Raw genomic sequence first — 14,317 nt, 5'->3', positions numbered from 1 at the left:
TGGACAAAATTTTGGGGAAATGTAACGGTAATTAAAGGTAGAAAAGTAATTTATTGTAGTTGTTAACAATTTGGTTCGGACTTTTGGTACATTCATGTAACATTGTGTGCACTTTGCAAGATTTAGTTTCCTTATACTTTAGAATTAGCCAAATTATACTGAATGGCAACATTCAGAGAAACCTGGCCTATTTTGGTGAAGTTTCTATGATTTCGAATCAGTTGAGGAAGTGAATATATTTGTTTTCTTCTTGTTTTTACAACATACAACTTTTGATGTAGCATTGCTAATTGTTGCTGCTAATTTCAAGGTCTGCATTTGTAATCAATGTTTACTCCCAGTAAAAGCACTGTTAACTAAGAGGGAGTCCAAATGGTACTGGAAGGCTATGGGTTCAAATGTTGTTCTGCATGTATACGGTTAAGATTAAACCTAGTACCATTGGGGGGTGGGGAGGGTAGGGGAGAATCAGAGCTGCCAAATGCTATGCTTTGGGCGTAGTTTGCTACGCTTAGTCGACATTTGCTGTGATCAGTTGAAAAAAATCCAGTATGATACGCTAATGAAAACAAGTAATAATTTTTGCAACAGATAAACATAACTGGATGATTAGTGTATTTGGCCAATGTTTCTACTAACAAATTATGTTTTATTTGCCAAGCGTATATGTTTCATCTTTATCACAATTTATAGGTCTACACAGTATAGTTGAAAAGCTGGCGATTTCTGGCAATTATAATTTATACTAAAAATTGGACATAATCTTGGAATACAGTAACTAAAAACTGAATTCCTCATTTCTGTGGCTTTTTGTTATTTTATTCCAATTTACGGATTAAGAACCATTGTGAAACAGTTATAGTAAGATGTATTCAATAACAGACATGTAGTTTTACTGTAGGCCGACCCCAGTGTCGCCTACTATAAAACCTTCAAAGAACTGTTCTTTAGTTATGTTACGCTCATGGGCGTACCACCCGGGGGGGGGGGGGGGGGGGGGGGGGGGTGGACTCTGCTGTGGCTGTGGCAGCCCCCCTATGACTAGGGACCTGAACAAGGTGCAAGTGACAAATTTTAATATTTTTTATTTATTTGTTATAACTTTATATTTATTGATTCTACACATAATCTGTGTATAATTTACTAAAGAATTTCAAAATTCAGTGCAGCCACTGAATGTAAAAGTGATTTCTTCAAATGTGATGTCACATTTACCATGTTAGTTGTGATCCTCAACTAATTTTCCAATTTGTATAATTCTGGCAGTAAATGCAATTTCTGAGTTTGTTATTTCTTTATGCAGATGAACAGTCAGTTGCAAGTATCATTTTTACCTTTTAAAACATAATCAACACTTTTTGTGGAAAGCTTGCTTTTGCACACTTTGATAAATTCCTCTTAATCCACTTATATCCATGAATAAAAAATTAATACTGATAGTCATAATTGGCTCTAGTTATAAAAAATGTCTCCTAATATCACTCTGGTATTGCATAAATATCAAAGCTTTGCTTCAGAATTGGAAAAAATAAACATGCTTCCTCTTAGGGTACATCCATTTTTGTCTCTTTTGCAGCAGAGGTAAGTATTCCCGTATCCACCTTTTCCAGAATATGTCTGCCAAATATTGTACTTGTCACCATCTCCTTTTTGCATAGTTGTCACTGTTATGAAATAAGCCAGGTGGAATATGTTCTCCTGCTCTAAGCAATAACAAGTGATTTGGTGTCAATACATCTAGATCATTAGGACTGCTGGGCCCTTCTGTGATTGGGCGACCATTGATCACAGCTTCAACTTCACAAAACAGAGTTTGCAGACTCGTCATCAAGGTATACGTTTTGTTCTCGGAGTAGCGAATAGAGTATTTTTCTGACAACACGAATAAGCCGTTCCCAAACACCTCCAAAATGGGATGCTGTAGGGGGATTGAAACTACATGAGATGGATCTTTGTTGCAAGGCCCTATTTATTTTTTGCATATTCCACTTTTTAATTTCTTCACGCATTTCGCGTTCTGCTCCCACTAAATTGGTCCCGTTGTCAGACTGAATAGATTTAACTGTACCACGTCTAGCCACAAATCTTCTGATTGCATTGATGCACGAGTGTATCAAGAGAATGAGCAACCTTTAGATGTACTGCTCGAATAGCCAAACACGTGAACAACACACCATATCTCTTTACTGTACTTCTTCCTCCCTTTACCTCAAATGGTCCAAAGAAATCCATCCCAACTCTGGAAAATGGGGGTTCATTGGCATTTAAACGGTCTACAGGAAGGCTGCCATTTGTTGCTCAGCAACGGGGGCCTGATATCTTCGACAAGTAACACACTTTACAATTATACGCTTTATAGCAGTTGATGCACCGAGCAACCAATACTGCTGACATAGACTAGTAAGCATGAAGTTTTTTCCCATGTGACCAACTGATTGGTGCACATCCCGTAATATGAGTTCTGTAATAGCAGAGTCCTTGGGTAGTACAATTGGATGTTTTGCATATAAAGGTAAGTTAGCTCTATGAAGTCGTCCTCCAACACAGATCAAACCATCACTAATGAAAGGATCCAGCTTCCTTAATGGAGAATATCTTTTCAAAATATGCGAAGCATCCTTTTGTATTTCCAGGATCTTGATCTCTTCCTTGAAATGCTGTCGCTGCACGTAGAGTATCAAAGCCCTTTCAGCACTTTGAAGAACATCTAAGCCGAGATAGGCTGTTGTTAGACCTTTCTTTCTTTCCATCAATCTCTTTTGTTTAATTCGTGTGTACTGTTCTTCAAATATCTGGTTACATTTCAGAGGGTTATGTTCCTGCTGGTTAATTTCGTTCTTCAACTGTCTTCGTGCAGTGATGTGTTTTTGTAAGTTTTTAACTCCAATTAACAACCAGGCAACAGCTCTTTTGACTTTGTTCCATTCAGAGTAATGTGTCAGTAGTTTATCCATTGCATTTGTAGATTGCTGCATTATGTTAGTATAAACTCCTTTCACCTCTAAATCATCAGGTAAATTATCCAGACCCGACACAAGGGTCGGCCATTCAGATTCTGGTTCAGATAAGAAGCTTGGTCCATTCAACCACAGACTGTTTTGCAGGAACTTCTTCATAGGAAGACCACGAGAGGCACAATCAGCTGGATTAATTTTTGTGTTGATGTACCTCCACTGTTTAACATCAGAAGCTTCCCGGATAATAGCAATGCGATTTGCTACAAATGTTTGGAAGCGCGAGTTCTCATTAGCCACATACCTTAGTACAGTCATACTGTCTGTCCAGAAATATGTTTCATCAATTTTATAGTCCAGTTCTCTCACCAACATTTGGTTGAGCCTCACAGCAGCAGTGGTAGCAGTGAGCTCCATTCGAGGAATAGTCATTTTCTTGAGAGGAGCAACCCGAGATTTCCCATTCACGAATGAGACAAAGATGCATCCTGTTTCATCAGTGAGACGTAAGTAAGTAACTATTCCATAACCTAGATCACTGGCATCGGCGAAATTGTGAATTTGACAGGATACAACATTGCCAAATGATCGTGGTTTGTAGCATCATTGTAAATTCAGTTTCTCCAGATCACCTAATTCATTTGTCCATTGTTGCCAAATCTTTAAATCATTTCCTTTGATTTCTTCATCCCAGGGAACATTGCGCCGGCACAGATCTTGAAGAAGTAGTTTGGCATTCAGAACAAATGGTGCGGCCATCCCCAAAGGGTCATATACAGAGCTTACTGTTGACAGAATACCACACCTTGTAGGTGGTTTATTGTGTTGCTGAATTTTAAAGCCTAAAGTATCAGATTCTACAAACCAGACTACACCAAGTGCTCTTTCATTTGGAAGACGTTGGTGCTCTAAATCAAGTTCCTTGACATCCTTTGCCCGTTCTTCTACTGGGATCGAATCCAGCACATGAAGATTATTGGAAATCCACTTTGTTAAACGAAAGCCACCTTTCTTGCAGAGGGCAACCGTTTCCTTAATCAAGTCTACAGCCTCTTCTTCTGACTTCACAGAGGTTAAACAGTCATCTACATAGAAATGTCTCTTTATCACATTGGCTGCTGCTTTAAATTCATCACTGAATTCCTCTGCTGTATGGCGAAGAGCAAAGCTTGAACAGCTAGGAGAAGATGTGGCACCAAACAGATGAACTTGCATACGATACACTGTTGGCTCTTTATGGAGATTTCCCTCTGGCCACCAAAAGAATCGAAGACAATCGCTGTCGTCCTTGGGTAAATGGACTTGGTAGAACATAGCTTCAATATCTCCCATAATGGCGACCTCTTCCTGTCGGAAACGAAAGAAAACACCTAGTAGACTGTTTGTTAAATCAGGTCCCTGAAGTAAAACGCTATTCAAAGATGTCCCCTTATAGGTCGCAGCACAGTCGAACACAACCCTAATTTTCCCAGGCTTATGGGAATGATAGACACCATGGTGTGGGATGTACCATACACGGCCATCTAATCTTTCAAGTTCTTCCTTTGGAACTTGTTCAGCATAACCACATTTGACAACCTTGGACATAAATTCAACATAATCTTCACAAAATGTTGAATTCTTTTGTAATTTGCGTTTTAGGCTTGCAAGACGCTGCAAAGCCTGTAATTTGTTATCTGGCAATTTGACGCCATTCTCTTTAAATGGCAAACCAATGCAGTAGTGACCATTACTATGGGTGATAGAACCATTCACCAAGTCCAAAAACTTCTTATCTTCCTGGGAGTGTTCCTTTTTATCATCAATAAGCCTTTCTGGAAAGTCTCGATTGATTGAATCTCTCACCAGTTTATCTAACTGCTTAAGCTGTTCCATCTCTTGCACTGCTACAATCTCGGCACGGTTTACTGTAAAGACAGAATCGACCTGTTCAACTTGTTTATCTCCTTCTCTTATCATATTCCACACAATCCATCCAAGTCTCGTCTTGACAGCATGAGGGCTGCCCTCTGGTCTGGACTTGACTTCAAATGGGGTATAGGCATCAGGTACATTGTTTCCAATTAACAGGCCAACCTCGGCTGTAATGTCTGGAAGATTTATATCGTCTAAATGTTTCCAGCAAGATATGTCCTTATTGGTAGGAGCGAGTCTCTTAGAAACGGGAATTTTGTCTTTAGTATATACCCTTGGCAGGTCAATTTCGTTTTCCAATTCCAGGTCGCAGACTTGCAGGCCATCAACAGCATATGTTTCCATCGAAAATGGATTTCCCATTGTATCCATCGTGATAGACATGCGATGACCCATTCCACCAAGCTCTCGAACTAGACTTTCACAACAAAAGCTGATGCTACTACCCGGATCAAAGAAAGCGTATATTTTGACATCGCGTAAACCATTTTTCAGCTTCACTCTAACTGGAATAATGGCCATGGTACATTCACCCTTTCCGGCCCTCGTATGACCACATACACCCTGGACAGAAATTTTACTGTCGCTATTCTCGTTTTCTGTTTTTAACAAACCTTTCAACTTGCCGACTCTGCTATCGTCATGCAGCATTATAGGATGATGAGACTTACAGGTTGCACACACTAATTTGTTGTAGCATTTGTTTTTATAATGTCCAGGCTTTAGACAACCAAAGCAAAGCCTTTTGGATTTCACAAATTAATTTCTGTCCAAAATGGGCATAGCCAATAAGTCTTTACAGTTATCTGTTGTGTGGGTGGTATGATCACAATATGTACAGTGTTTTCTGGAAAACTGCTCTTTTGATTTCTGCAGTGCTTTCCTAACACCTCGTTCTTTCTGAGCTGGACCATCTGCGGATGAATATTCCATCTGAACAATTTCTGACATATCAGTTAGAAAGCTAGCCCTTGTACGATTTGTTCCAGGTTTCTTAGAAGGTTGTCGTTTTCCATCATGTGCTTTGTGCTCCAAGATCAAAGCATCCTTCCCATAAATTGGATCATTTGCCTTTCGTGCTTCATCTCTTACAAGCTCCACCAACTGATGAAACTCTACAGTGTCTCCTTTTCTGGCAGTGTGTTGAACTATGTTCCTCCATTTATCATGTAGATAAAATGGCAACTTACTCACTAGTCGTTTTATATTGTCTGGGTACTCGAGTACTTTAACTGCCTGGATACTCTTCACAGCATTTTCACACTCTACCAACAGAATGGAAAAGTCATCAAGGGCCTTGGCGTTGTCTGCACGCACAATCGGCCAACCCAATTCTCGTTTAATAAATGCACTAGCCATGAGCTGTGCATCTCCATATCGCGTTTCCAACTCCTTGAGAGCTGCAGGGTATCCCTGTTCCGCTGGAAGATGGCTAAATCCAGAGACAATACGATTAGCTTCACCAACAGTAAATTGCTCCAAGAAACTCATTCATTCATCATCACTATCAGAGTTCATTACCACTTTAATGTTAAACTGACGAATGAATTTTCGGTATTCCATTGGATCTCCCCCAGATCTTTTAATTTCTGCAGTTGGTTTCTTCAACTGGCGGACTACAGACAAAATATTATTATCAGCTGGGATGTCAGCCCTATTGCTGTGGAAATAGTCAGCAGTATCACCTGAAAGAGATTCACTATTAACAGGACACACATGCATTAACAAGCTTTGACATGGATCATGACCTACATTTCTGACATTTACAGACCTATTCTGATCATTCATTTCAATATTCTGAAACCCGATCCCATTTCTAGTATCAACATTCTGACTTGCAATATTTCCTATTTGACACCCTGTACCAGAATCTTTTTGCGATGTAGATTCTAAGCATAAACTTGCGTTGCAATTTGTTATTTCAGTACTTTGAAATGCAGGACGAACATGCGGTCTTGCATCGCCCTTAGTCACTAAACTATTCTGAAATGTAGTACCTATGTTCACCCCAGTACTGCCTCTCATAATTTCATTACTGTGAGAAGTGGTGTCAGTGTGTAATTGAAGCCAAGAACCACAACCTACAATTTCATTACATTGAGAAGTAGTGGCTGCATGTACATTAGACATAACATTTGTGACATCATTATTCTTACTAGCAGGGACAAAATGGGCGGCATTTAAGTTTAGTACTGACGGACTAATACTTGACTGGCTATGTCTAGAACTCAAGTAATCATTTTGACACACAAATCTATTTAACACTTCATTCTTGGCTTCAACTATTGCCATTTTAGTGTTCAAATTCAGTTCTTCTTCTTGCCTTAAAATCAGTTTTTTTAATTCTAGTTCTTGTTTCTTCTTCAAAGAAATTTTCATAGCCTCAAGTTCTACCTTTTCTTGTTCACCCTTCAGTTGTGCTGATGATACTGTACTGCTACAACTTATTCGTGATCCAACACTGCCCAAACTTCTCTGTTTTTCTTGTGAATGCGCATGCGAATACCAGCCCTCATAAGACACCTTAAAGGTCTTCAAGTAAGTGTCTTTCTCCTCCCAGCTATTAACCAGATATACTTCTTTCTTGTCTGCTGATAGAAGTGTACAATATTCCTCGTTCACCTTAATGAACTCTTCATACATTTCCAACCATTTAGCATATTCAAGCTGAATGTTTCTAGGAGCTGTGTTGTCGGCCTTTAGTTTCTCGATATTTTCTGACTTGCGCTTCAAGTTCCAGAATAGATTTGACAATTGTTTATCCATATTTTCCCTTGTATATAGCAGTCCCTTTCTGGAAAGTGTCTTGATCCTGCCTCCTGAAACCATCGAGTCAGTTTCTTCTATTACAGGAGCAGCCAATCTTCTACCTTCCAGTTCAGAGGTATCTATTTCGGTTTCTTCCATATTCAAAGCAGTCAAATCAGATTTCTCCAAAACCAAGCAAGCCGAAATACGTCAATGATGTGGGATGTCATTTGAACATCAATGCTGAGCTTTAATTCGGAAAACTTTATTTGCCGACAGCAACAGATTGACGTATTTGTCGGCGTACCACATTCTTTTGGAATTAACAAACATCTTTTGGAAAGACAGAAATTAACGTTGCCTAAAGAATGACGTAACAGAATTACCATGACGTCATAAACGTAAACAAAGACGTGCATGCAAAGTAAACAAACAAATATGTACATTACGTAAATGTAATGTTTGGCCTTAACAGATATATTCACTTCAATGGATCATATACATACTTCTCTTTGTACCTGTAGTACTAGTGTGTACCCTTTTTTAATTGCCATGGTAAAATTGGTTGCAATGGCTCTTGACTGCCATCGCAAAATTCTCAGAATTATAAGGGATGTATCAGGCATCCACAAATTGCAGGAATGGTTGCTTCTTTAAGACGCTAAAGTTATTCCCGTGCTAAGTAAATATGTGAAGAGTTCATTTTCAAAATATGATATATATCCATTTTCGTATATATCACAGGAAGCACAGTTTTAATACCCTGTTCAATGGGCATAAATTGTGTTTTGATGAAAACTTTATTGTTGTATTCTGATGTACTAATATCAATATACCTTCACTGTTAACTAAAAAGTCTGCAAATTGGCTTATGGTGTGTTTTGGAAATGAACTTCTTCATAGTATATACAGGTACATTTATGTATCAGTGTCACAAGTGAAAATCAAACCACATCAGGCCTTTGGATTTCATGGTAACCATTGTTTCGGTGCCGTGTCGGTAAAATCACAGAACTGAATTTTTTTTTCCCATGATTATTAAATCGAGTATGACTATTCAACGAAAATAATATAAATATATATTAAATTATGTTTCTATTATCACACTACTGGAGAGTGTTGTGGGACGTCATTTGAACATCAATACTGAGCCTTAATTCGGAAAACTTTATTTGCCGAAAGCAACAGATTGACTGAAATATACAAAATATACTATAGATAGCCTATTATTGATTTATACAAACATAGTATTTGTTAGGAGCCAACATAACATCTATGACATTACAAACATCCAATGCATGCATGTCGCAACTATCAAATGAAACAATAATCTACCCTTAGCACGTGTATAATACATATATACATGTATATAATAAGTATAATATAAGTAATACAATGCGCCTACCATTTATATACATGTACATTTATATACATATACCATTTAATACATATACCATTTAATACATATACATGTATATATATGTATAGGCTTATTTCGCCTTAATATAAGACTAAGCAATATTTTATTTAAACATTTTAAACTAAGTTATAAATAGTAATACATACCGTATTTGTCGGCGTACCACATTCTTTTGGAATTAACAAACATCTTTTGAAAAGACAAAAATTAATGTGACCTAAAGAATGACGTAACGGAATTACCATGACGTCACACGTAAACAAAGACGTGCATGCATAATAAACAAACAAATATATACTACATTACGTAAAGGTAAAGTTTGGCCTTAACAAGTGTGTTTGACACAATCACAAGACCTAATTTGGATTGCTGTGTTAACTGAATATTCTCAGTGTTCTGGTTCACGTAAACCCGAATCAAAGTTCAAACACGCGGTCAATCAAATGTGTGACACATTTGAACCAAAATTACTGGCACTACTGTAGTGTATCTCTTAAATATAGGGCTCAAAAAATAGTATTTAAAGTCAAATATAATTTTGTAGAAAATATTTAACTTTTGACTACTATCACTGATGTCGAAAAAAGTCAACTTCACACGTGTGCTTGAGTACTAAAGGTGGTAATTGAATAGGCACCACTATTTCCTGTAGTTTCATTATGGGAGAAAACGACGTAGGCCTAAACTATTTTTGTTATTATTTAGCTGTCAAAATCACAATAGCATGTGTATAATGAGAGGGCGTGTAGAAAATCAACTTTATATTGACTTTGAAAATGTGTCTCTTTGCACTGAATTTTGTGATAATAATTTAAATCAGTGGTATTAAAAATGGATTCCTATGAGTTGTTTTAATGGAACCTAAAAACAGTTTCGGTGGGTTCCCATGATCACAAGGCACGGAACCGAAAAAGTGTTGTCCATGAAATTTGAAATTCTTAGGCCTGCCACATGTAATTATTTCTACTGTATAATTTCAATTGATTGCCACATTTTATATCTAATGTCATCCATTAATATTTACTACTTTCAGACTTCAACATGAAGAAAGCAAAGACATCCGTGCAAAAATCATCATCAGATACATGCAATGTGCCAGAACAATCAAGCATGAAAGTATCCAATTCAGACTCTGCAGCTCTAAGTTCTGGAGGGAATTCGAAAAATGTCTTGAAAACGGCATATTTGAGTAAAAGTCAGGAAAATTTGTCATCAAGCTCTGGCCTGGCAAAGAAGAAAATTATGTCATCTGCTGGCCCTAAAGGCAGCACATCAGAGATTTTCAGAAAAAGCAGTGCCAAGAGTGCTGTAGTCTTACGGGAAAAACCTCTGGAGAAAAATATTACTTTCGTCAAGCCTAAAGTTCCCAAGGTTACGTCTTCCATGAGAAAAGCTTCCAGCACTCAGTCTATAGACAAGACTGGAGCGACAACTTCTGGTGGTGCTGCTTCCACTTCCAAAGGGCAGTACCTCAGCAACAAGTCACAGGCAATGAAGCGTGCCCAGAGCTCTCAGAATGTCAGCAAGGATAAGTTTACGCGAAAACGCACATCTGCACCTGCTGATGTGATGGCCTACAATGCAGAGTTGCTGGCAAATTTCGAAAAGGACAAGAAAAATCTAGAAGCTAGAATTTCTGAGCTGACAAAAATAACGGAGAATCGCAAAGCTGATATCGAAATGTACAAGTATGAAATTAAGGCTTTCAAGGACAAGGAGAAGGAAAATGACGACGAGTTGGATCTTCTGCGGAGTCAGAACAGAAAGTTACGAGAACAGCTTGATGAACTGGGAATCCCAATTGAGCCAATAACCGATACCGAGAAGCTTTCGTTGTTAAAAAAGTGCGGGAGCTCCTCTCGGTCAGGGACTGGATCAGACAGTCACCTCCCAACCAGTGTCAGCTGTGATAGTCTGGGTAACAGATATGGAACCACAGATAGGTCTGCATCTGTGACTCCATCGGAAACGAGTCTGTCGCTTGGTGACCTTTGTGGAACTCCAGATCACCCATCAGTGCTTTCCCTCGACCCGTCCAACTGGGACAAGCAGAGCTGTAAAAGTCGAGACAGCGATGGTCTGAGTGAGATCTCTGTGGCCTGTCTGACGGAGCGTATTCTGCGGATGGAGGAAACCAACTACAGTACGACGGAGGAGCTGCAGGCCACACTGCAGGAGCTGGGAGACCTGCAGGATGCTGTCAATGAGCTGACAGACGAAAATGAGAGACTGACTGACGAAAAGTCTGTTCTTCTCGAATCCCTGTGCACACAAACACAGAAGCTGTCCAACTCCAGAATTCAGGTTGAACAGCTAAAGTGCTTGATGTTGAGTGGCAGTTTGCCTGACAAGTCGGACCGCGAGGTCCATCTTCTGGACCTGTTGAAGAGTGCTCAAGAGGAAAAGGAGGAAATGATCAGAAAACAGACGGAGCTTGCTAACCATCTTCATACCGTGGATGTAGATTTTTGTGAGAGTCAGGATGTGGTAGATGCATTGAGGGACAAGCTGCATCTGTTCGAGTGTCAGTTGAACAGTTACTCTGCCGAGAAAGAGCTGAGTGACCAGCACAAGAGTGAGATGAAGGAACTCATAGCGAATCAGCATATTGACATAAATCATCTGAAGACACTCCTTGAGAACGAAAAAGCCAAATTCCAGGACCTGCAGCAGTTGCACAAGGCCGAGGAGAAGACCGACTTGGAGGCACTGTTGGTGAATGTCAGACAAGAAAAGGCTCAGGCTGAAGAAAATCTGGCTAATGTTCAGGAATCTCTGGCACACAGTCAGTGTGAGGTGGCAAAACTCAAGGAAATGCTTCTGTGCCGCGATGAGGAAATTAAGGCTACAAAGAACAATGCCAAGATGCAGATTACTAGTCTTGAATATAAAGTGGAGAAGCACGAGGCAGACAGCAGTGAGATGAAGCGAGAAATACAAATCCTTCGGGAGCACATTGACCAGCTAGAGCAGGACTGTGATCATTATGTGCAACAGAACAAAACCAATGCCATGACTATAGCCTCCCTGCAGGACGAGCTCAGGTCTGCGAGAGAGCAGAAGGCCGAAGCAGAGAACCAGTTGGTGGAATTCAAATCAAAATACCAAGACGAGTACGAGGACTGGCGGCAGTTCCAGAAGGATCTCCAGGTGGCGGTGGTGATTGCCAATGATTTCCGCACCGAGACGCAGCAGAGCATGGAGCAGATGATTTCAGAGAATACATCACTCAAGGAAACCATTCACAGTCTGGAAAACAAGCTGGCCAAACAGCACGATGAACTGGAGATTCTTAGATGTCAGAAGGACAGCAGGAGCAAGATTCTGACATCGGCCGAGTTGAAAGGGAAGGTTCTGTCAACGGTGGACAAGGAACTTTCTGTTCTTAGAGAGACACAGCGACTGGATGCAAAGAGTCAGAGTCTGTCAGTGAAGACTCTTATTCAGTCTCTCGAGGAGCAGATTGAAAAGAAAAGTGCATGTTCGTCTATTCACACAAGCCACAACAATTCCCCCAGGAACTCCCTATCTGCTGACATTGATGACTCACTAAGTGCAGTGCAGGAGCTTCTGAAATCATCAGCATCGGCCGTGTCACCGCAGCACAGTCCTTGTGATGCTGCTACTAGTCCTCAGCCAGAGTTTCAACTTCGATCCTTGTTGCGAAAACCAGCCGAGAAGTCTTCTCCTCTCCAGAGACATTCATCACCGGGTTTGTGCTTTCCTGACAGTCTTTCTCCAGTTGAGACAAAGAAAACATCACATTCGTTTGAAAGGTCGAGTGACCTCAAAGTTTCACCTGCTATTTCGTCCATACTTCAAAGAAGAGAAACGCCAAGAAGAAACAGTGGTCCCAAGTAAATGCATGGTTTATTTTTCCCTATTAAAGTAATTTAAGCCTATTTCACAAATGAGAATTAGGGAGGCACTATTCATATTTTTTGTCATGTATGTTTCATTGCTCAACATTGTTTTATTTTTTCGTACATGATTTTTAAAATTTTCTGACTGCTGGAATATTGAGAGAAAGAATATCTGAAAATTTCTTGAAAAGTCATAGTTTCTGATAGTTTCCATGTTTGTTTTTATCCTTTTAAGTAAAACTACCTTTTTTCAAGCCAGGAAACAAATTACAAATTACATTGCTGTTCAGTATTAGAATTATAGAAATGACTGTAAAGAATAATGTGTACATGCATCTTGTTTATAAATTGTGAAGTGGGATTTAGGTCGGTGACCAGTAGAATGCTTATCTGAGGTGCGATGGGTGGCGAGATCAATTGCCCTCTATAGACTTGGATTTTAGCGCATGTTAACCATATGCCTTACAACTGGTACGTCAAAGGCTGTGGTATGTACTATCCTGTATGGGAAAGTGCATATAAAAGATCCCTGCTTTATCGATAGAAGTGGTCTTCATGTATGTAATAGCAACATGTTTCCTCTCTCTCTTACTCATGACAAAGTGTCTAATATGTTAGACACCAAACACCCATAGTTTAAAAATTAACATTGACATTAAACAAAAATGTTGATTTATTTTCATTTCCAGAAATTGGTACGTGTATTATTGCAGATTAATTAATAATTAAATCATCCAACTGTTCTTCAGAATATGTTACATTTAACTGGAAATGGTAGAAATGTTTTCGTGTTGTAATGCTTGTCAATTTCAATGGTTTTGTATATGGCAAGCCATTTAAGACTTAACAGAATTGTAGGCTTACAATTTTATCCAGGTATTGTATTTGTAATTGACTACTGTTACATTGTGTAGTCACTTGGGTTCTGAAGCTGATCGGAAGGACAGTATGAGGGATCCACTGGCCGCACTGGCTAAGCAGATGGGAGGAACGAAGAGAAACGCTCTCCTCAAGTGGTGTCAGCAGAAGACTGTCATGTACAGTGTATGTCAGTCTTAACTTCGTCTTGTCTCATCTTTTCATACACAAAGATCATCAGGTTGTATTTAAAGGACTCACATCTGCTTTGTTGAATTTAGTCTAGGGGCATTTCATGGTGTATTTGTTATGACGGATGTGACATTTTGAAACTTGTGTGTACTTTTTTTTTACATTTTCAATGATTTTGTATTAATCGAAACCATATAAGTGATGTTTTCTTCACCCAAGAAAAAAAAAATTTGTACTTGTATTTTTGGATAAATTTAAATATTAATGAATGTGATGGATGTGACATGATTTGGATGCAACCTATAAACTGCTATTTTATGTCACAAGAATTATTTTGTTAGGTCACTAGGTTGTTATACAGTGATATG

General features: G+C 39.1%; 3 protein-coding genes across 3 annotated transcripts in view; 1 reads left to right on the top strand and 2 right to left on the bottom strand.

Annotated features, from left to right (window-relative positions):
- Window positions 1–14,317, top strand: part of LOC121367586 (cytospin-A-like) — a 33,823-nt gene that overhangs the window by 1,044 nt on the left and 18,462 nt on the right. The window contains exons 2-3 of the mRNA XM_041491857.1: window positions 10,070–12,893; window positions 13,814–13,943. Of these exons, the coding sequence (XP_041347791.1) occupies window positions 10,078–12,893; window positions 13,814–13,943 (2,946 nt within the window). The 5' untranslated portion in view covers window positions 10,070–10,077. The remainder of the gene's footprint in view (window positions 1–10,069; window positions 12,894–13,813; window positions 13,944–14,317) is intronic.
- On the bottom strand, window positions 2,274–3,386 carry LOC121368519. Its single transcript, XM_041493256.1, has one exon. It carries the CDS (start codon window positions 3,384–3,386, stop codon window positions 2,274–2,276), a length of 1,113 nt encoding a protein of 370 aa, XP_041349190.1.
- Window positions 3,558–5,519, bottom strand: LOC121368518. The gene has a single exon (XM_041493255.1). The coding sequence runs from the start codon at window positions 5,517–5,519 to the stop codon at window positions 3,558–3,560; it is 1,962 nt and encodes a 653-aa protein (XP_041349189.1).

Source organism: Gigantopelta aegis, chromosome 3, assembly GCF_016097555.1.
Source record: "Gigantopelta aegis isolate Gae_Host chromosome 3, Gae_host_genome, whole genome shotgun sequence".
Classification (NCBI taxonomy): Eukaryota; Metazoa; Mollusca; class Gastropoda; order Neomphalida; family Peltospiridae; genus Gigantopelta; species Gigantopelta aegis.
Note: the sequence above shows the minus strand (reverse complement) of the source record. Positions and strands in the feature narration are given on the sequence as shown.